At 36.3% G+C, this 22,095-nt stretch overlaps 1 protein-coding gene across 1 annotated transcript; it reads left to right on the top strand.

Annotated features, from left to right (window-relative positions):
- Nucleotides 1–220: 220 nt before the first annotated feature.
- LOC127831624 (atrial natriuretic peptide receptor 1-like) lies at nt 221–19,240 on the top strand. Its single transcript, XM_052356603.1, has 12 exons — nt 221–262; nt 5,336–5,407; nt 6,162–6,315; nt 6,877–7,047; nt 7,479–7,653; nt 7,879–8,031; nt 8,702–8,825; nt 12,672–12,740; nt 12,854–13,028; nt 14,997–15,095; nt 16,504–16,595; nt 18,793–19,240. Exons 1-12 carry the CDS (start codon nt 221–223, stop codon nt 18,850–18,852), a joined length of 1,386 nt encoding a protein of 461 aa, XP_052212563.1. The 3' UTR covers nt 18,853–19,240.
- The last annotated feature ends 2,855 nt before the right edge of the window (nt 19,241–22,095 follow it).

The raw sequence follows: 22,095 nt of genomic DNA, 5'->3' as shown, positions 1-22,095 counted from the left end.
GGAACGCCCTTATGCTTTTTTATTGTAAAATTAAATATCGTTTGACTGTGAATTTATATCTTTATATCTAAACTTAACGATATATAAAGAGCAGGCACTATCGGTATATATTCCACTTCCACATTTGTATGAACGCAGTAACTGGCTTTTCTTTCAGATGCGTGAGATCACCTGTCCAAATCTGACTCATTTCTTTGGAGTCTGTCCGGAAACAGGCAAGATGTGTGTGCTGACCGAGTTCTGTGCAAGGGGACATCTCCAGGTACACACAGATCAAACTTCTCACATACAAAACGTTAGAATCAGATCGGCTATAACAGAACACTAATTAAGTTTTGTTCGATCTGTTATTAAACACAATCCGGTGACTTAATCACGGACTTAATATCTAGTAGGAATAACAAAAATAATAAAAAAACAAGACTCAGAAATGTTTTCTCATAATCTCATCTCATCGTTGCCTGATGTCCTATCTGGGACATAGGCCGCCAATCAGCTTCCTCCATGCTTCTCGGTTCTAGACGAGTCTCTCCAGCTGCCCCATGTTTGGACCATCTGCTTAGCATCTGCATCCAGGTCATGGAGCCAGATGTTTCTAGGCTGCCCTCTCATCCTTTTCCCTTGGGGGTTGCATGTGAGAAATTGCCTTGTCGTATTGAATGATGTCTTGCGAAGCTTGGGGCCTATGCACCGCCAACGTCTCTTAAGGATGTCTTCTTCAACAGGCTGCTGCTTTGTTCTTCTCCATAATTCTTCGTTGGAGATCTTTTCTGGATAGTGAATCTTAAAGATCTTCCGGAGGCAGGTGTTGATGAAGACCTGTATTTTCTGTATGGTAGTGACAGTGGTTTTCCAGGTCTCTGCTCCATGGAGGAGTAGTGGCTCCACGATGGTATTGAAGAGCCTAATCTTGGTGGTGATGCCAATTTCGCTGCATCCCCAGATGTTCTTCAGCTGATGGGAGGCTGCTCGTGCTTTACCGATGCGGGTTTTGACATCTACATCCGTTCCTCCCTGGTTGTCCAGAATGCTGCCGAGATAGGTGAAGCTGCCCACCTCCTCCAGCGCCTCGCCTTGGACTGTAATGGGTGTGTTGTTGGATGGATTGGTCCTGAAAACCTTGCTCTTCCCTCTGTTAATGGTGAGGCCCACTCTAGCTGAGTTCTTCGCTACCATGCTTGTCTTTTCCTGCATCTGTTGATGGATGTGGGAGAGAAGAGCCAAATCATCGGCAAATTCGAGGTCTTCCAACTGTTTCCAGAGTGTCCACTGAATTACATTCCGCTTCTGCTCCTCCGGTGTCTTTATTACCCAGTCGATGACAAGCAGGAACAGGAAAGTCGAGAGTAAGCAGCCTGGTCTCACACCGGTTCTCACTTCAAAGGCATCCGTGAGCTGTCTGCCATAAACGATTATGCAGATCATTCCTTCATAAGACTTCTTGAAGACGTTAGTGATCTTTCCTGGCACTCCATAGTGTCTCAGAAGTCTCCAGAGAGACTCACGGTAATGCTGTCGAACGCCTTTTCATAGTCAATGAAGTTGACATACAACGACGAATTCAACTCCAGGGACAGTTCCAGAATGATGCACAGGGTTTCGATCTGATCCGTGCACGATCTCTCCTTTTAAAAGCCTGATTGTTGGTCACGGAGATGCGGGTTTACTGCGCCTTTCATTCTGTTCAGCAGAATGTCAATAAACAACTTTCCTAGAATGAACAACAGTGTGATTCCTCGGTAGTTGAAGGAACTGAGGTCGCCTTTCTTGGAAAGCTTGATGAGATAACCCTCTATCCACTCTGTTGGAATTTCTTGCTCTTCCCATATCTTGCTGAAGAGTGGGTGTAGTAGCTCCACACCGGTCTCCACGTCAGCCTTAAACACTTCTGCCGGTATGCTGTCATGTCCTGTAGATTTGCCGTTCTTCAATTCCTTGATGGCGCTGCTGATCTCTTCCTTTGTGCAAGTGCATCACTTGACTGGCACATCGCTTGTAGCAGGCAGAATTTCCGGTGGGTTCGCACCTGTAGAGTAGGTCCTGAAAGTGCTCAATCCACCTCTTCTGCTCTCCGTCATCTGTTATTACTCCTCCATTTGTGTCCCTTACTGGCCTCCCTGGCTTGGTAACCTTTTCTCCTAGTGTCTTGGCGATGGAATACAGATCTTAAGTTCTGTTTTGATAGGATGCTTCTTTCGCCTCTGTTGTAAGCGTCTCTAGGTAGTTCTGCTTGTTTCCTATAATACTTCGCTTGACGTTCCTTTTTGTTTCGGTGTACTCTTCTTGTGCTTTTCATTTTTGCGGCTCGTGTTCTGCTGTTGTTTACACTTGCCTTCTTTTCTCGTCTTTCCGCAACTTTCTGAAGCGTCTCTGCTAATATCCACTCTTTTTGGGTGTAAGACTGGGTGCCCAGTACATCTTGGCATGTTTATGTCACTGCATCTTTCAATGTCAGCTACTTTTGCTCTATCGTCTCTTCTTCAAGCAGCTCCTCTAGGACCTGGGACTTGGAGAGAATGACCTTAAAATCTTCTTGCTTCCGTCTTTCAGTGTGGCAGTGTTGTAAAGTTGGCGTTGGCTGGGCCCCTCTGTCCAACTCTTCTTCAGCTTTAGTTTCAATCCGGCGACAAGGAGATGATGGTCCGACGCCACGTCTGGCACTCGCTTGACACGTGCATCCTAAAGAGAGCGACGAAACTTCCTTATAATGCATAAGTGGTTAATCTGGTTCTCCGTTGACAGGTCTGTCGTATGAACAAATCTGCATGTAAACTACATTTGGACTCAAATCGTACATCAAATCATTTCTGTCTTCAGTTGTCAAAACACCTATATACTGTTTGATTCCAATAATGTCGCTTTAATGGAATTACCATTTGTATTTGTATTCATTTGCTTCTTAATATTAAATCACGTAAACTTGTTTTATTAGTAATACAGCCCGATTAATATTTTTATTTAGTACTGCCCTTGGAATTTGTTCACGTCATTATGCCATTATGGATTTTTGTGACGTCATACGACCGACTTTTCCAGTTGTAATCTACATGCATAGGTCATTGGGTTTATAACGTTCCATTTTATTTATATTTTCTCTCTGATAGGCGTTTCTTGTTTGATTTAATTTTTTTAAATTTGTTTAGCAGTCACATAAACAACCAAGCTATGTAATATGGAATTTTTACACCCATTATTGCTGCTTCTTCCTGTATTTGCGCGATGATTATCTGAGATATTAACTCTATGATTCTACATTCTCAAATCTTTTCTATAAAGAAGGAATGTAGTTGACAATTGTTAATAGTTTTATTTGATCGTTCGTCAAAAAGTTGTAATTCTGTTACTCTTGTATCTTCAATGAATTGAGTAATTAAATAGTAATTACATTGAATGCGTTTTAATTCCCTTTTATTATTGTTTAATTTGAGTTACAATGCTATGACGTTAAATTTTATTTACACTTGAATGTATTATGAATATTGCTGGGCCAAGTGTGAGGTTGAGCGCTCTATAACCAGGTTTAAACCCCCAATGCTTTGCATTGACCGTTCCAAGGCGGTGACCCCAGCTTTATTCATATTTTGTGTTTATGTTGGTTTGTATTGTGCTGTATTGTGCTGTTTTGTACTGTTTGGGCAATCGGTCACTTGCCTTAAATAAAGGACCAACTAATTGTTTTTAATGAAAATTCAATACTGCTCCAGCAGCTGGAGTTTCACTTCTTTATATTGTGACACCCAAGTTTTTGTGTGTATTCTTATGTGATAAAAAAAACACTTCCTCCCATGACCAGGTGACTCGTGGCGCACTGGTCGGCGAATCTCTCCCAGTTGTCGTTCATCTCGCCTAACCCTCGCTTCACCATGATCTTCTCATACCCTCGGTTGTCCAAGCCAATCTGGGCGTTGAAGTCACCCAATAAAATGATGATGTTTCTCTTTGGTCTGTCTTGTATGATGGAACTGTTTTACAAGTATTTAATTTCTATTAAGCAATTTGGCGCTTCCACATTTGAGATATTAGTCGAATCTTTAGCAGTAGTTCTCCCGAATACCGGAACGTCTACTCCAAGATGAAGTTAGGTTCCCTCATGCTTGAACGCAAAGTTAAAGAGCAGTGTTAAAACACTTGTTTACACTGTACATGGGTGAAAACAAAGTATATGAGTAAAATAAAAAATAAATGTTCATTTATTGTTTTTGAAAAATAAATGTCACCGATAATATAAGAGCCCATAGAAATAAATAACAAGCACACAACTTTATTGAAGTGTTCGACAGACTTTGTAATTTACTTTATATTACGTAATAATGTAAAACTGATTTAAGCTGTATGTGCATGGACTTACACCGCCACCACCATTTTCTGTGGGGACTATTTGCAAACCAAAAATTATTTTTGTATGAATAAAATCTAATTGAAGACAATAATAAATTGATAATTTAAGTAGTAATCTAACAATAACCACATATAATTTAATTATACATTGTATCAAGATCTATTAATATACAATGTACGCAATATGTTCGTAGTTTAACACCTGAAAACATTTAAAGACCCTTTTTTATTGATATTTGACCTCAATTACATAAACACACTTATTGTACTTAATGCGTTGTTTTCAACAGCCTGCTGTGGTCTCATGTGAAACAGCGAATGCAAACCCAACATGTACTTAAAACGGTTCAAAACAATGTGGAGACAGCCGCTGAAAATAATATAATTGCTGCATCACGCTTATTTCAAAGCGATTGATTGAATCTATTGATCAACATCAGACGCAATATATGATAAAAACGTTGATGCTTTTTGATAAGAATGGTCTTGAAGCAGTGCACATTTTCAATTATGGTTTACGACTCAATATGCCATTCACGCGCTAAGGGACAAAAGGAGTGTTGATTAATTATTGTGTGACACGCATATTCTGTTGAATGCTAAGATTACAGGTTGATACATCTTCATAAATGGTTTTGTAAGAAAGAAGGAACGCGGTAAGAAAAAGGTTGATTAAAAACTTTTTTGTTCCTCTGCGGGGTGAAATCCATCTATCGGCAAGTAGATTCTTTAAACGTGTTTTACGAATACATCGCTGTTGAGTCTGCTAGAATACAAACTATTTTAAAGATCCCTCCACATTTACTTATTTATTACATTTTTGTCTCTAATATATTGGATATGCTGTATCACTGCTCGTTGGGCACATACCGGTTGGTTTATTTCTTCGCACTGCTTGACACAATATGAACTATATTTTCTGTTTCAAAAATTGAATTCAAAACATTAACTTAAGAAATATTTTATTTTATAAATAATACGACGGTATTTCCTCCAGGATATTCTTCAATATGACGCCATGAAGTTGGACTGGGACTTCAAACTGTCGCTGATTCAGGATATCGTGGAGGTAATTCGCTATGAGATATCGGAGTACTTAAACAGTAGTCTCACTTACCACACACTGCGTTCAAAAGAACTTCTGGTAGAAGTTACACCTACAGTATTCACTTGGCTTGTTATGTAAAACACAGATCGTAATATCAGACGTCTTTGAGTAATTGCTATCAAATTTTAGATGACTGTTCATAATTTACAGCAACACATAAATAGCAAATCGATTACCTATCTTCAGATCATGGATACGACGACAATATTTTAATTATTGTAATAAAATAAATATCTCTGAACATGAACAAGTTGTATTTAAGAGGTTTACATTACTGATCAATATATTAAGATAAAAACATGAGTGTCAAAATTGTTTAAGGTATGACTTATCACCACGCTAGGCACATGAGCCATTAAGAAGCAATTTTTATATAAATAGGGCATGGCATTTCTCAACACCAGGTACATGCTCGTTTGTGCACGAGGTAAGTGCAAATTGTGTATACTATTGGCATGGCAATAATAATTATTACACAAAGCCTGGTACATGAGTTATGTCTCAACACTAGGTACATGCTCGTTTGTGCACTAGGTAAGTGTAAATTGTGTATGCTATTGGCATAGCAATAATAATTATTACACAAAGCCTGGTACATAAGTTATGTAATTGTCAATGGTGCATGGATAAAGTATGACATGACGTTCCTCCACGAGAGGTACATTCGCTATGTCAGCGTCACTAGTGAATGTAAATGTCAATATTTTATGTATAGGGTATGACGTACCTTCACGCTAGCAGTATTGGTGTGCATGGTCAGTTAACAGACTCGCGGTGTATGATAGATGGACGCTTCGTGCTCAAGATTACCGGTTTTGGACTCAACTGTTTGAATGAAGCCGAAATGCGGAATGCGCGACTTGAAAGCGGTGAGGAAAATGTTTGGTCAATTAAGATAATTAGTTAATGTGATTTAGATAATATAAAACGTAGCAGCATTAGTTGATGTTATATAATAATTTTAATATATCAAGTAGTAGTAGTACTAGAAGTAGTAGTAGTGGTAGTAGTAGTAGAAGAAGTAGTAGTAATAGTAGCAGTAGTAGTAGTAGCAGTAGTAGTAGTGGTAGTAGTAGTTGTTGTAGTAGTAGTTGTAGTAGTAGTAGTAGTAGTAGTAGTAGTAGTAGTAGTAGTAGTAGTAGTAGTAGTAGTAGTAGTTGTAGTAGTAGTAGTAGTAGTAGTAGTAGTAGTAGTAGTAGTAGTAGTGGTGGTAGCAGTAGTAGTAGTAGTAGTAGTAATAGAAGTAGTAGTAGTAGTTGTAGTAGTAGTAGTAGTAGTAGTAGTAGTAGTAGTAGTAGTAGTAGTAGTAGCAGTAGTAGTAGTAGTAGTAGTAGTAGTAGTAGTAGTAGAAGTAGTGGACTAGTGGTAGTGGAAGTATGAGACGCAAGCAATTCTTATTAATTGTCATGTAGTTTATTTGTTCCACGCAGACATGTTTTCACCGGAATTGCTATGGATGGCGCCCGAACATCTCCGCCTGTACCCAGCGAGCCGTCAGCGCTCACAGGCGGGAGACGTTTACAGTTTCGCCGTCATTCTGTACGAGATGTGCACGAGAGCCGAGCCGTTCACCGAGGAATCTTGGTACACATCAATCGGCGGTACGTGCGAGTAAAGCCCTAGGGCTAAAATCTCCAATTACACCTGTCAGTTGTATGAATGTAATGTTTATAAGTAGGCGTAGACAGTGCAATTTCATAACTCCGCAAAGACTTAGCAATGCCCCTAGCTCTGCTGCGACGGTGCGATGTTTATTTCTACCATGGCGATAATGCAATGTTTATCACTTTTCCCCTTTTATGCATGTAAACACCAATGATCATAACTGCGCTCCGACTGTAAAATCGTAATTAGTCCGCCGCTACAAAACAAGGACAAGAAGTCCGCCGCGACTTTACAATGTTTTACCTCCGACCCGACAATCCAAAGTTCAGCATTGACAATAAAATGTTCATAACTCTGAAATAAATATATACTGGAAATAACCCGACCAAACTGTTTATAAACCCCATCCTGTCGTGTTCATTTATAGACACACTGGAACGGATCAAGAATTGTGGCATCAAGCCTTACCGGCCGATATTGAACGAGCATGAGCATATACCGGAACTGGTGCAACTCGCTAACCAGTGTTGGGAAGAACTTCCGTCGGACAGACCAACGTTCCAGAATGTGAGGAAAGTTCTGAGGAAAATAAGAATGACGAGGTAGGCGGCGATGTTTGTACATATTAATATATTATGTAAATTCTAAGATGATATCATATTTACCTTTCTACACTGGTAATTTTATTTTATGAAATGTTGTTTAAAAACGTATCCGTTGCTGTTCTTATTATGGAAAGCAAGTAATTTTGTAATAGCGCTTCTAATTTACACAACAATACTTACTATTGCGGTTTATGTATGATATGAATCTGGCATTCATCATAGAAACAACGGCGCGTCAAAGAACGTTCTGGACGTGCTGCTACAGCGCATGGAGCAATACGCCAATAACCTAGAAGGCATGGTCGAGGAGAAAACACAGGCGTTCCTAGAGGAGAAGAAACGTTCAGAGGAGCTGCTTTATAAGGTCCTGCCAAGGTGAGGCCGACTGAAATTTGATTAAGTTTTTTGAGGAGGTTGTTTGTGAGAATGATGTACGTGATGGCTCTATATCGCTCATCTGAGTGAAAAGTAAAGTATTGTTGTAAATTAGCATAAGCAAGTTACCTAAGATGTTTTGTTGTTGAGAAAACACTGGCCATCCTGAAGGAGAGAAACATTCAAAAGAGTTGTTGTTTAAGGTCATGCCAGGATGAGGACTGTGGAACATTAATAAAACACGGGTTCGATAAGTTTAGCATAAAAATCGATGGATTCTGATTTAAACAGTTTACTGTAAAGCCTTTCATAACTCAGGAACTTAAACGCAATGTGAATTATTGTGTGCGTTAAATATTCTAAAAACCTCGTTGTTAACGACGTTCGTTTATAAATGATATAAACCAGTTCTTGAAAAGTATGTGTATTTTTACAATATACAAACACCAATAGTATAACCCTTCAGAAATATATCAAAATCTAAATATATTATTGCTTATGAGCGTGCTGTATACTGGTTTATACATGAAGCTTACATTAATTGTTAGAATATTAATATGCAATGTATGGATGTATTTATATTGGCATGGCGTATTTAATTTAATTATACAAAATTATAATTACAGAAAAAATGACATCGTGTCTTTATACGAGCGTTCCTTTTTTGCAGAAGTGTGGCGGATCAACTGCGGATGGGACATTCAGTAAACCCGGAAGCCTTCGAATGTGTTACCATCTACTTCAGTGATATCGTTGGTTTTACTACCATATCTGCTAACAGCACGCCCTTCCAGGTAATGCATATACGTAAAAATATATATCGATATTAAGGACAGGTATAACTTACTAATGTCGCTTAAAGAATGCTTATCTTGTGGATGTTGCAGATGTACCTAAAAAGAAAACATCTCTGAAAAACAGATTTTCGGCCTCTGTTTAAATTATTTGCCACGCAATATACCTTAATTTCGTAAGCATAACATTATTTAAAACGAGATAACTAACATAGTTTAAAAGAATCGCAAACACTGTTGATAACACTTAATGCAAGTGTACGCTCCTGACAAAAACATGTACATGTATGTATAAGATATTTAATTAATATATGTGTCTAAACTGCAATATGTTATGTATCATCTTTGGTTTGTTTTTTGAGAATTATTTAATAAACATATAATAATTTATAAAGCAGCATCACATCTAAAACGTTTGTATTCAAATACGAACTTGTATAAATAGTTCACATATTTAAGGAAATTTCATTCAAATAAAGTTGACAGCTCACCAAGGCAAAAAATTGCATCGTCAGTTAAATGTAACTTTTATAAGCCAAATTAAGGAGGTAATTTGTTCGCAATAACATTTCAACCCTCTTTAGATTTGTGCCAGGCTCATTTAAGAAAAGCAAACACTGCAATATATAATGAACAAATATAAAACACAGTGATCTTTACGATTTGTGTAATTGATTCAGAATTAAAAATAAGTATAAAGTAAAAATCCTGCGTCAAAACTTCAAAGTAGCTACAAGATTTCTGATACTGATATAATTAAGCTGTTTGTCAAAGGCATGGGAATTTTAGTATGGTCTATTGAATACGACAAGAGTGGCCTTCCATACACTGGTCTATCTTTAATCAGAGGTGAATGAAAAATGATATATTTTGGGAAATAGCTTCATTTTATGAACACTAATCTAATTAAATAAAAAAATGCCGTTTGGGGTCAGCTCAGAACACATATTAGTAACAAAAAAGTAAACCATGTCAATAGAAAAGGTGTTATTTACATGTTTTTCATTCATCTATAAAAGGGAGCCATAGTGTTGGAGGAAATAACTCAAATAAGACAAGGCAATGTTAGCATTATTCATTCGGATAATTAAGTGTTTCAGTTCTCGAATATTATTCGGTATAAATGTAGGTCAAAAGCTGGGTAACACACCTACGCAAAATCGTATAAACTTTTTCAAGTCTTGTAAGTAAATTGGGCAGGATTGCTGAGTCAAACTTTGATACCTCACATGATGCAACATCAAGCTCTGAAGCGCTTCATTCATTTCAAAATTAACACGCATGCTGTTTATATGTTGTTGCTAAAATAACTTCTCTAAGCTTCGTTGTTTTAAACGTATTGTGAACTTATTAAAATAACTTATATTTTAGAAAGCCATGTTATGAATTAAATCCTGTGACGTAATGTAAAATATTGGGGTTAATTAGTTTAAGTAGAAGTCAATTAGAGGAGATGTATGTTAACTATTTAACTGTTTCAGCGAAATTTGACACACACACAGCATTTGTTTATATAATCACTCTTTCAATAATAGATAATTAAATGATGGTCATAAAACTTTATCATCACTTTTTTGAGTTCTTGTATATGCATAATATACAAAATAAATTCATCATTTGATTGCCATAGTCCTTTTAAAAAAATGCTTTCGACTTCCTCAATGAAGGATATAATGTCAGAGATACTTTGATCACAGCGTGTCCTTTTCACATCTCAGCTCGGAATAGGTTTAACCTAGTGCATATGATGAAACAATTCATGTTAAGAACGAGCCTTCTATAGTTTATAAGACAAGAAAGCTTTTTTTTTTCGTAGAAAAATCCTTAAATATTTTTTTCGCCAACCGTAAATATCTCACCCACAATCGATCTCGACACCAAGAAGCAAGACGAGTTCGAGGTCACTCTTTTCAACAAGTTCAAGGTCATAGAGGACCTGCATGAAGAAGACACTATATAGCAGAAGTTTAAGAAATTATAATTAGCTGTGACCTCTACAGGCAAGGAAGTACTGTCCCCCAAGTCATACAATCACAATAAGTTGAAATCATAAGAGACGCTACAGAAAATTGAAGAAAAAAGACAAACGAAAGCAAGTTTTAACGACAGCAGAACTAGTCAGCAAAAACTAAACCACAAGAAGAGTACATATAAACAAATACGAAGCAGTAGAGGCAGCCCACTATATCAGAACCAAGGACCTGTTTTCAATCACCAAGATATTCTCGACAGGCCAGATCAGCCGAACACATCTGACATACCGTCAGCTACAAGCGATTTGCCAATCACGTGCTGTGCACCCATGAAGGAAGAGATTAAGCCAATGATTAAAGTATTCAGGGCATGACAGCATACCGGCAGATGCGATGAAGGCTTACGTCAAGGCCAGTGCGCATCATTCCGTCACAATAGCTGGTACGTATATCACCCGTTTACATCAACCTCGTCGACAATGACAAGGCTATGACGTCATCATCTTATAAAGGGATGGCCTGTAGAATCTTTCATGGACGAATGCTCGCCGACGCATTTAAAGTAATAAGCAGAGTTTAGCAATGCTACTTACTCTAACCTTTTCTGTTCCTGCTGGCCATACACTGGGTTTTGAAGACCACGACGGACCAGGAGCAAATGGGGATCCAATTGATAATTTAAAAGAAGTAGGACGACCTCGATAATTCGACTCTTCTCTCCCAACAACAGATCAACGAAAATGCTCGTTGCGGAGAGCTTAACTAGACTGGGCTTCACAATAAACATTAAGAAGAGCAAGGTGTTCAAAACAAACGCATCCAACAAAATACCCATCACAGTCCAAAGCGATGCCTTGGAAGAGGTAGAAAAACTGAACTTTCTCGGCAGCATCAAAGACAACCACGAAGGAACGAATGCAAACGTCAGCTCCCGCATGCATCAACACCAAGATCAAGCTCATCAAAACTATCGTGTAGGCAATATTCCTCTATGAAGCAGAGACCTGGAGATGAACCATCACCACCATGAAGAAAATTCAGGTTTTCATCAACATCTGCCTGAACAAAATCCTCAAGATCCGCCTGCCAAGCAATATTATCAACGAAGAATTATGTAAAAGAACATAGCAACCCGATGAAAACAAGATTCTTTATAGATGTAAGAGATGGTAGGTCTATATCCAATACAACAAGGAAATTTCTCATGTGGTACCCTCAAGAAAAAAGGAAGAAACACTATGCGCCGAGACCTGGATACAGATTCAAAGCACACAAGCAAAATAAGAAGATGGCTGGATGGACTCGCCAGGAGACGCCAGGAGGAAGCTGGTCGGCGGTCTCGGCGGGTTAACAGACGGAGATGGGTATACATGATTAATAAGAGAACATGGACATATTACACACAAAAAAGCTAAACTTGCAGAACATGAAACATTAAAACTAAACAAAAACAAATAACTTCACGTCGTAAAATCATTAATAGACGTAATTTCGATAAGTTTCGGTTTCGTTTGGAAGAACAAAGAGTAGCAACGAGTTTACGCAGTGAAGGGAGAATGATCGTTTTGTCATGCGTTAAATGTCAATTTGAAATTTGCAACAACCTTATAGTTGATTGTTGCGTTTTTTATACATTTTATATGTTACCAAGATGTGTTTTATACTGCAAGAAATAATGATATGATTCTGATATTTTAAAATGAGCACCAACATTATAACAAACATCTATATATATGTCCGCAAAGAATAGTTCCAAAACCTATTTACCAATGTTTACTTGCTAACATACACTTAGGCACTGCTTGTATTGCTACTATTAAGGCTGTCTACCCTCAGTGCCGCTAATGTTGTTATTGATTTTTTTTTATTTCAGGTCGTTGATTTGCTTAACGACCTATACACATGTTTCGATGCCATTATTGAAAACTACGATGTATACAAGGTAAGGTCAAAAGTATATTGAAATATTCTTTAAATAGATAAACGTTATGGTATAAATATTTATATATAAAGTATTTTATTTCATTTCACAATAACGCGACACTTCCCTGACAGGTTGAAACAATCGGCGACGCTTACATGGTGGTATCCGGACTCCCTGAACGCAACGGTAACGAGCATGTTAGACAGATTGCTCGGATGTCCCTGGACATACTCCACAGTGTGCGACAGTTCGTGATTCGTCATAAACCGGATGAACAGCTTACGGCGCGTATTGGATTACACTCTGGTTTGTATTTTCGTTCAGTGCTTTGAACGTGTTTTGCCAAAAATTCCAGTTGAATGAATGCGTTCAACAAAGAACTACAGTATGAGTTTTTATTTATTTAGATTTCTCAGCTTAATAATAGCGGTTTACAATGATCCTATTAACAATACCAACCCATGTACATTTAAGACTTGTTTATAACATTTGTGAACTGCTGTTGGTTACAATACACTAAATGATCGCTTCATGTAGGGCTGTACTCTCTAAAAAAATATCATAGTTGACAGGAAGGCATGTTTTACACTTTTTACCATTATTCAGGTGTTATCTTGCGGAGATAATGGTAGGGCATGAATAGGTGTTCACTACTGAATCCCTGAAATATGATACACTTGAAGACTATAGTAAACCATTGCACTAGAAAAGGTTACATTCCACTAAGAAACGGCCGAAAAAAAAGTTGCAAAAACAGTCGATTTTGATTTGTGTCAAGTTCTTTCTTGCATTGTACATGACATATCTTTTTTATTGCATAAATCGATTCCGCTTAGAATGGCCTTTAAGAAAAGGTATGGTTATGGGGGTCTCTATGTGCAAAATGTTGAATTTATTTTCGCTCAAAGTTGTCGCTTTTACATTGAATTATATAGGGAAACTATTTGGTGTATTATGACCTAAACGCAAAACCAGGCCTAGTCACAAAGAAGCTGTATTTACAGAAAATCATCATTTTTTTAGTGAGATATGATGCGTTTTGGCAAATTTCACGGAATAAATGCGTTTGTTTCACGAATTTAAGGAGCATCGTGAGATTTTAAGAAAAAAATACGTTTTCAGAGGAAAATAAGAAAAAAATTGTACAAAAACTCGTCTTGAGCATCTCAAATCGCAACAATTTGTGCTGAAAGAGCTCATGAACACGTTTTAATAGTTGTTTACTTCTTTTTCTACATAGCTTGTAACAATATTCCAGTATTTTGACCGATTGTAATTATTTAGGGTAATCGTTTTACGCCTGAACGCCCGTAATAAATCAAAGCTCCGAACGCGAAAGCCACATGGCTTATCAGGCGTTATAATAAAATGCATTTTCAAGCATTTCTACGTGAAAGATCGGTCTGAAAATTGGCATGCACATAGAAAATAGGTTTATAAGTTTCGAGAAGTGCTTATTTTTCGCGATGTTAACAGTAAACGTTGTCTTATAGGTTACAATACACTAAATGATCGCTTCATGTAGGGCTGTACTCTCTAAAAAAATATCATAGTTGACAGGAAGGCATGTTTTACACTTTTTACCATTATTCAGGTGTTATCTTGCGGAGATAATGGTAGGGCATGAATAGGTGTTCACTACTGAATCCCTGAAATATGATACACTTGAAGACTATAGTAAACCATTGCACTAGAAAAGGTTACATTCCACTAAGAAACGGCCGAAAAAAAAGTTGCAAAAACAGTCGATTTTGATTTGTGTCAAGTTCTTTCTTGCATTGTACATGACATATCTTTTTTATTGCATAAATCGATTCCGCTTAGAATGGCCTTTAAGAAAAGGTATGGTTATGGGGGTCTCTATGTGCAAAATGTTGAATTTATTTTCGCTCAAAGTTGTCGCTTTTACATTGAATTATATAGGGAAACTATTTGGTGTATTATGACCTGTTGGTACCAGAAAGACACTTTTCCATGTACAGAATAAAATTGCTTATGTCATTTGTATAAAACTTTCACCATTCAATTCTGGGTTTCATTTTTTCATCAGTGAAATTAACTGGCATACAACATATATGTTTGCTTCTAAATTTGGTGGTTGGTACAGATGTATAAAACAATGTTTTAGAAATTACAATTTTCTATAACCGAATAGATTTACGTTTACTCGTTTAGTCATTGCTCAATACGGAAAACGAAAGAGTAAGATCTGCTAACATTTAATGTTACAACAACATGATCAAGCTCTTTAGTGATGTTTAACCTATCGCTCAGGCCCTGTCTGCGCAGGCGTGGTTGGACGGAAGATGCCTAGGTACTGTCTATTTGGAGACACCGTGAACACCGCCAGTCGCATGGAGTCCAATGGAAAAGGTAGTATTTAAGAATTGATTTACTGTATTGACTTTTAATATTCGAAATCGATTTTCACATTTCGGCTTATTCGGAGGTTGTTACCAATAGTCGGTTATGTCCGATCGATGTTATCACCGCGATAACATTTCTAGCACATCACCGTCTTTATTTCTGTTAGAAGTTATATGTAGTCCCGGTTAATTTTGTTTTGTCATACTATCATAGCTCTTAAAGGTAACACAATTTTCCCTCAACTATAGTTGCTTAACTGTTCAGGCCAGTTTCAAATTGCGTGTAATTAAATGTGAATATACACGAAACAAAAGAGTTAAAACGATATAACTCAAAATCAGGAATTTGTAAACCTTATCATAATAATCTTATATAACATATTGGCTCTTTCTAGAATATTTCCTTAAAATAATTTTGTTTGCGACCGTTGGGTTAATCTTGACCATTTTTTAATTAACCACTCAATCCACTGCCTCGAGCATCAAAGTTTTAAACATTGTGTACTGTTTTGTTTTACGTTTTTACATTAGAAACCATGTTCCAGTGATTGCATCAATGAGGTTAAAGGGGCCTTTTCACAGATTTTGGCATATTTTAAAGTTTGTCATTAAATGCTTTATATTGATAAATGTAAACATTGGATATCAAATGCTCCAGTAAAAAATCAAGAATAAAACTCAAAAAGAACAAAAAAGGTAACCGCCAGCAGGGCTCGAACCACTGACCCCTGGACTACTGGAGTAAAAAGTATGCGACTTAGACCACTCGGCTATCCTTCCGAATACACTGCCTAATGTATTTTATACTTAATATAAGCAATCCTTGTAGTTTCACAAAATATAACGGTAACAACAGAACTCTCCAAATTATTAATTCGTTTCGCATTGCAACGCTTTATAATTTTCGAAGTTTTAAATAATCGAACGATGCATATAATGGCTATTTTAGTGCATGGTAAATGTTCAGTATTACTGTTTCCTCACAAATATAATAACTAAAACGAAAATTTGCGAATCTGAAACAACTTTTTTCAATTTTGTCAATTTACCCAAACGTGAAAATGCCCCTTTAATTCACAATACACACGGAAATCATTAATGAATTGAGTTTTTACCGCATTAGAAATATTAATATCGCGCAGTAAAGTACATCATAAATAGTGTTAGATATACGTACCGGTAGATGTTTTGCTCATCTTTTAGAAAACATTTTGACTGATATGGTAGAATATGACTTCAAGTGGGAAAATAATTTGTCATTAGTTACCAAAACATTTTTGAACACTGTCAATTACAGCAGCTGATTGCTTTTAATTTATGGATCACGTCCTCTTATTGTTTTGTGCAGTTTGCAGAGGTCTAATTCAATCAGTTTTCTTTAACCGTTTTTTTTAATTCTCGAATTGTGTTTACAGCCATGACAATACATATCAGTGAATCCACTATGGAACTTCTTTTGCCATTTGGCACTTTCACCATAGAAGAGCGGGGAATTATCGAGGTCAAGGTAATATAGAGTTTTTTGTAATCTATTTGGTATATCTCATCGCATTTTTCAATGTATTGCCCATATGAGGGCGTAAACGCGAGTTGAAAAATGAATAACACTTTTCAGTTTACTGTTCTTCATGCGTTTCGCTGCCAATCGCCATTGTCGCAACTTGCGACACATTTTCAAAAGTGGCGACAACTTTTGCACAGTGGCGAATTTCATTACTGACACTATAATTGTAGACTGCGCTAATCTTTATAGCAAGGAATCTGGCTGGTCATTAGTGAAGCATATACAGTCATCAGATTGCGTTCAAACAAGCCTTACGGTAATTGATTTTTATCACGTCGTTTATAGCCACTTTGTTCCAGATGAGAGTGACATCCGGTGAGAGATTATCTTTAACGTTACAGCAACTGGTTCACGCTTGTTTGGGCACAAACACACTCCGTTGAAATCAAAATCAGCATTATATGTTTTTAACCACTGAAGTGTTTTGAATGAATTTGTTGCAAAATACTGATTTGTAATTCAAAATGAATATGATCATTTCAAAATTAAGCAAATAAAGTCATCAGACTGCGTTCAAACAAGCCATACGGTCATTGATTGTTATCAGGGCGCCAAGCCAAGTCCCTCTTTGTTCCAGATGAGAGTGACATCCGGTGAGAGATTATCTTTAACGCAACAGCAACTGTTTCACGCTTGGTTGGGCACAAACACACAATTTTGAAATAAAAATCAGCATTATTTGTGTTTAAACCACCGAAGTCTTTTGAATGAATATGTTGCAAAATACCGATTTTTCATTCAAAATAAATATGATCATTTGAAAATTCAGCATGCTTTTAAATGCGGACATGGGGTTTCCTTCTATTTCCAAACGAGGTTTATCTCTTTCTGGATTTGATTTCTGACATGTTAAACATTGTATGTACACAATCATGATGAAATTTAACAAGACTTCGGACAGATAGTTGTTTTTTCAACTCAATACAGATGGGGAGGCGGAAAACTACAACGGGCGAGGCATGGTCAGGGGTGATAACCCCAAAAAGGGTTAGGGTAAGGGTAAGGGGTCGGGTTAGGGTTAGGGTTGGGATTAGGCTAACCCAAACCCTAACCCGACCCCTAACACATACCCTAACCCTAACCCTCTAACCCCCCTTGCGCAATACCATACCATGCCTCGCCCGTTGTCGTTTTCCGCCTCCCAATACAGATGTGTTTGTAAAGAGGATTAAGCGTTGTGCAAGTAAAATGTTATTTTCATTTTGTCATCTATCTTCGCGACCTAATCAAACTGTCAACAATGCTGAGATTGGTAAATGAGTTAAAATAATGTGTTATAAAATAGCATTACTACTTCATGGTGACGATACTTTTTATTTCAGAGCTTGAAACAAATGAAAACTTGTAGAATCATATACTTTGGTTATGTGGTTTTATATTTGAATAAATGATATGAAATATTTGTGCAGCCTACCCTTACAGTAATGTTAACATTATTTGATTATTCTGATTACCTATGTTGTTTATCATATGGAAAAATGTTATTTATATACAAAATATAGCGTATTAAGACTTATTTAAGTTCCATATTGTAATTTGGGCAATTATAGGAAATCATATAGTAATCATATAGTAATTTCAGTCAATTACATTAATTTAGTTGTCAGTTTTTTATGATAGTTATTAAAAATAAAGTCAGATTACTCGACGGTTTTCAGGTCGGAAAAAAATGGCGAAAACTATTTTTAGGGCCATTTAAACTCCTGGTTATTTATTGAATAACGAATGACATTTACGCTGCAGTTAAATAACGCGGTCATAATTATTATCAGGTATTAACCGCGCATTAGCACGATTGACAATTGTTACTAAGCAAATAAAAGTATTATGAAACATTGTTATGATTCTTAACCTGAATACTATGTGTAAATAATCAAATTAGGTGCATAATCTAGTGTATAATTTCTGGTTTAAAAGAATATTATTATGCCATTGTTTAAATCATTTTTTTTATATAAATGAACCAATTAATGAATTAAAAAAACGAGCGAATGAACGCACACCAACGATTTAACAACTTAATAAGCTGTTCACCAAACTTCTATTTGCAAAATTTGTGTTCTGCACTTACGTACAGTTACATTAATATACTTAATATTATTCGCTAGTAAAATGTTATCTATATTCCATATATTTTTAGGGAAAAGGGCGAGTGCGGACCTTCTGGCTTGAGAACGAGCCAGAAACTCAGGGGAATTAAGGCATGAAGTTGGAAACAGAAACATCCCTTAGCGGTTACTCCTGTTTGGGTTAATTGCAAATAATTTCGTTTTAAAAACGCTGGTGTTACACATCTCATACATTCTCATGGTGCTGTTTTTACTAAATGGACTATAAGAAAGCATTTTTACAATTTTAATAGAAATAGAACTAACATAAAACACTAAAGATTATGATCGAATGTTCAGTTGGTACACGTGTTATTTTGACACATGTCTATTGTCCTTTGAAATGTCAAGTTCATGTTTGATAATCAGCTTTAAGTTTACTTCCAAAAAGTACATATTTCTATGACTACTACAGATACCCAATTGAAATTTGTCCACATGTTTTCGTGATTATTATGTATGATCTTTGATAAAGGCCGATAACTATGACCTCAAATTAGAAGGAATTAAGCAGCAATTAAGCCCCTGATTTAACTTAAAAACTCTTACTCAGAGAAATATTCCCATCCAAAGCTGATATGATGCTGCATACTTAGCTGCGTGTTAACATGCTGATCTAGCTTAGAATAACATTGGTCAAGTTGGGTCGAGCACAAGATCACTTTGGGCAAAAATAGATATAACGTTTGCGCCCAATTCAGTGAATTCACTATCATGAGAATAGATGCAGATATTGAGTGTCATTTTAAGTGTAGGTACCTTATATACAGACCTTTTTGCACAGCTAATTAAATAACATTTGTTATTTAAAAATTTAAACTCCAGTTCCTGGACATGGTAATTATTCTTGTTTAACTTTGCAAGTTGTTATATTTTAGTGAATATATGCTATAAAACTATGGTTGCTTCAAACATTCAACTTGAATTATACCTTTGTTGTCAATATATAATGTGAGTGATAGAAAATATAAATTATACTATCAAAGCGGGTGAATATTTGTACGTGCTATCTAGAGACACAGGTGGTTAGCGTGTGGCTATGATATTAATTAGTGAAAACATCATTTTGAATGATAAATTATCATATTATAACGAAGAATCATTTTTTCTTAAAAAAAATATTCACTATCAAATATATATAACAATGTATCCAACTCGAAATCACCCGAAAACGGGATGCATCGCTTTGAACAGCCATTACTTCATCAATTTTGCAGTGATTTTCATGAACCCGGTCTTATTCAAAAATAAATTTCCTTTCTGGAAATGTATATATCTTGTTATATTTCTATACATGCTGGGTCAAATTTTAAGAAATAACACGATACACAATTAGCTTGACCTACTTTACAATGATCAGACAGTATTCATGAATGAAATCTCCAGTTGTAAAGACACACCTTCCCATTGGACCAATGAAATCACTCGTGTGTTTAAAATGTCAGTTAGTTGAAATGTATGTAAACAAAGGTTTCGAACGGCGCTGGACAGTTAGTTTTCATGCATAATGCAACGGCAAGCTCGGTAAGAATGTTTTTTTTCATACGTTTTATTGAATGATGGTATCGATGTCCGCGAACTTTGCAGGGAAAATGCCCTTTACTCCGTGAAATTTCAGTCATGAATACTGTCTGATCGATGTTAAGTGGGTCATTCGAGTCGTGTATCGTGTTATTTCTTAAAATTTGACCCAGTTTTTGTGAAAATATTGCAAGACATATATATTCATTTTTGCGTTGAAATAGACCGAGATCGTGAAAATCAATGCAAAATTGATGACGTAATGGCTGTTCAAAGAGATGCACCCCGTTTACGGGTGATTTCGAGTTGGATACCTTGTTATATATTTATTTGATAGTGAATTTGTTTTTCTGAAAAGTTGATGTTTCGTAATAATATGATTATTTATCATTCAAAATGATGTTTTCACTAATTAATATCATAGCCACACGCTAACCACCTGAATCTAGAGACATAGATAGCTCTAGTTGTATGCTGTCATGCATATAAAGAATGAAAAAATGTGCTCCCATTAAATGATTTGAATTTGTTTGTAAAGAATCAAAATATTAAATGTTAGATGCCCAACGTTGAATATTGTCTTGCGTGTTCATGTAAAATGATATTTAAATTATTTTTATATAATAACATAATTATAACATCGGATCTTCTTTGAAACAAATTGTGAAATAATGCTTGAACTATGATTTATGGAAGGGTATTTAGGTAAAAATTACATCCTTCTTTGTGTCTGTGTCATGATTCTTGATGGTACTTTCAATTTGTATGTAGACACCTTTTCATTCTTGATGACACTTACATCTTGCCTGATGTCCAGTGTCTATTTTCATTCTGCTTAATGGTATCATGCATGTGTACAGATGCAACATTATTGTTCGTTAATTGCATGCTGCATATGTGTATGTTGGTTTGTGCAGAGAGACTTGTGCAATAGACGCAGTGTATAATGGAATCAAATATTGATGCGTTGAATAAATTAACGCGATGGAAAGATGTGAGTTTCACCCAAGCACAAAGCAACATACAATCATGCAAGATACAATGATGTCAATTGACAGTCGTTCCGAAATGCTACGGACGACTACGGAAATTTACGGCGTATAACGGAAAGTTTAAGTTATAGGAGAAGTTGCGCCCCTTTGTAAGATATTTGCTACTGAACCGAAATTAACCGCGCGTTTGTAGACGTAACTTTTTGTTGGTTAATGACTAACCATAATTTTTGTACAGTAATTTACCTTCAATAACCAAAGAAATTCTATGGATATATTTCAATATATGCTACTAATGCATGTGTGCAGAGCTCCAGATAAGACGCTTAAAGTCGTAAAAAAATTAATTAAATTTAATAAAAAAAGTAGACTTAAATTCTGTGCGTATGGTTACACATTGGAAAAATAAAATAAGAATTCACAATTTGTGATCATGCGTAAAACTCAATATCAATGCATATAATGTAAACATTTTATCAATGAGTTCCCACTCGTCTAGGCCCTCATTACAATTATGAAATCAACAGCACTTCAACGTTATTATGAATAACAGACCACCTTTAAAACAGTCCAAAAGCCGAACGTTTTCCATTATCTGGTGCTTTTATCGCAAAAAGTCTGCTGTAACCCGGCAATTGTCATCAGCTCTTCTTAGACTATAAACCAAAATGCGGATGTGCCAAAAATTATACTTACCTGAAAAAAGGAATTGATAATAGACTTTAAAGCTGGATTTTTTTTATAGAGTGTAAACCAAGATTTTGCTGAAGAAGTTATCTGGAACTCTGCATGTATGTTGAGAGGAAATCCATTACATAATTT

The sequence above is a fragment of the Dreissena polymorpha genome, chromosome 5 (genome assembly GCF_020536995.1).
Source record: "Dreissena polymorpha isolate Duluth1 chromosome 5, UMN_Dpol_1.0, whole genome shotgun sequence".
NCBI lineage: Eukaryota > Metazoa > Mollusca > Bivalvia > Myida > Dreissenidae > Dreissena > Dreissena polymorpha.
This window is presented reverse-complemented; position numbering and strand designations above follow the sequence as displayed.

Coding starts and splice junctions, on each gene's coding strand:
- LOC127831624 (XM_052356603.1), top strand. CDS start 221: ATGTGTGTGCTGACCGAGTTCTGTGCAAGGGGACATCTCCAG. Junction 6,316..6,876: donor GAATGCGCGACTTGAAAGCG/GTGAGGAAAATG, acceptor TGTTCCACGCAG/ACATGTTTTCACCGGAATTG. Junction 7,048..7,478: donor TTGGTACACATCAATCGGCG/GTACGTGCGAGT, acceptor GTTCATTTATAG/ACACACTGGAACGGATCAAG.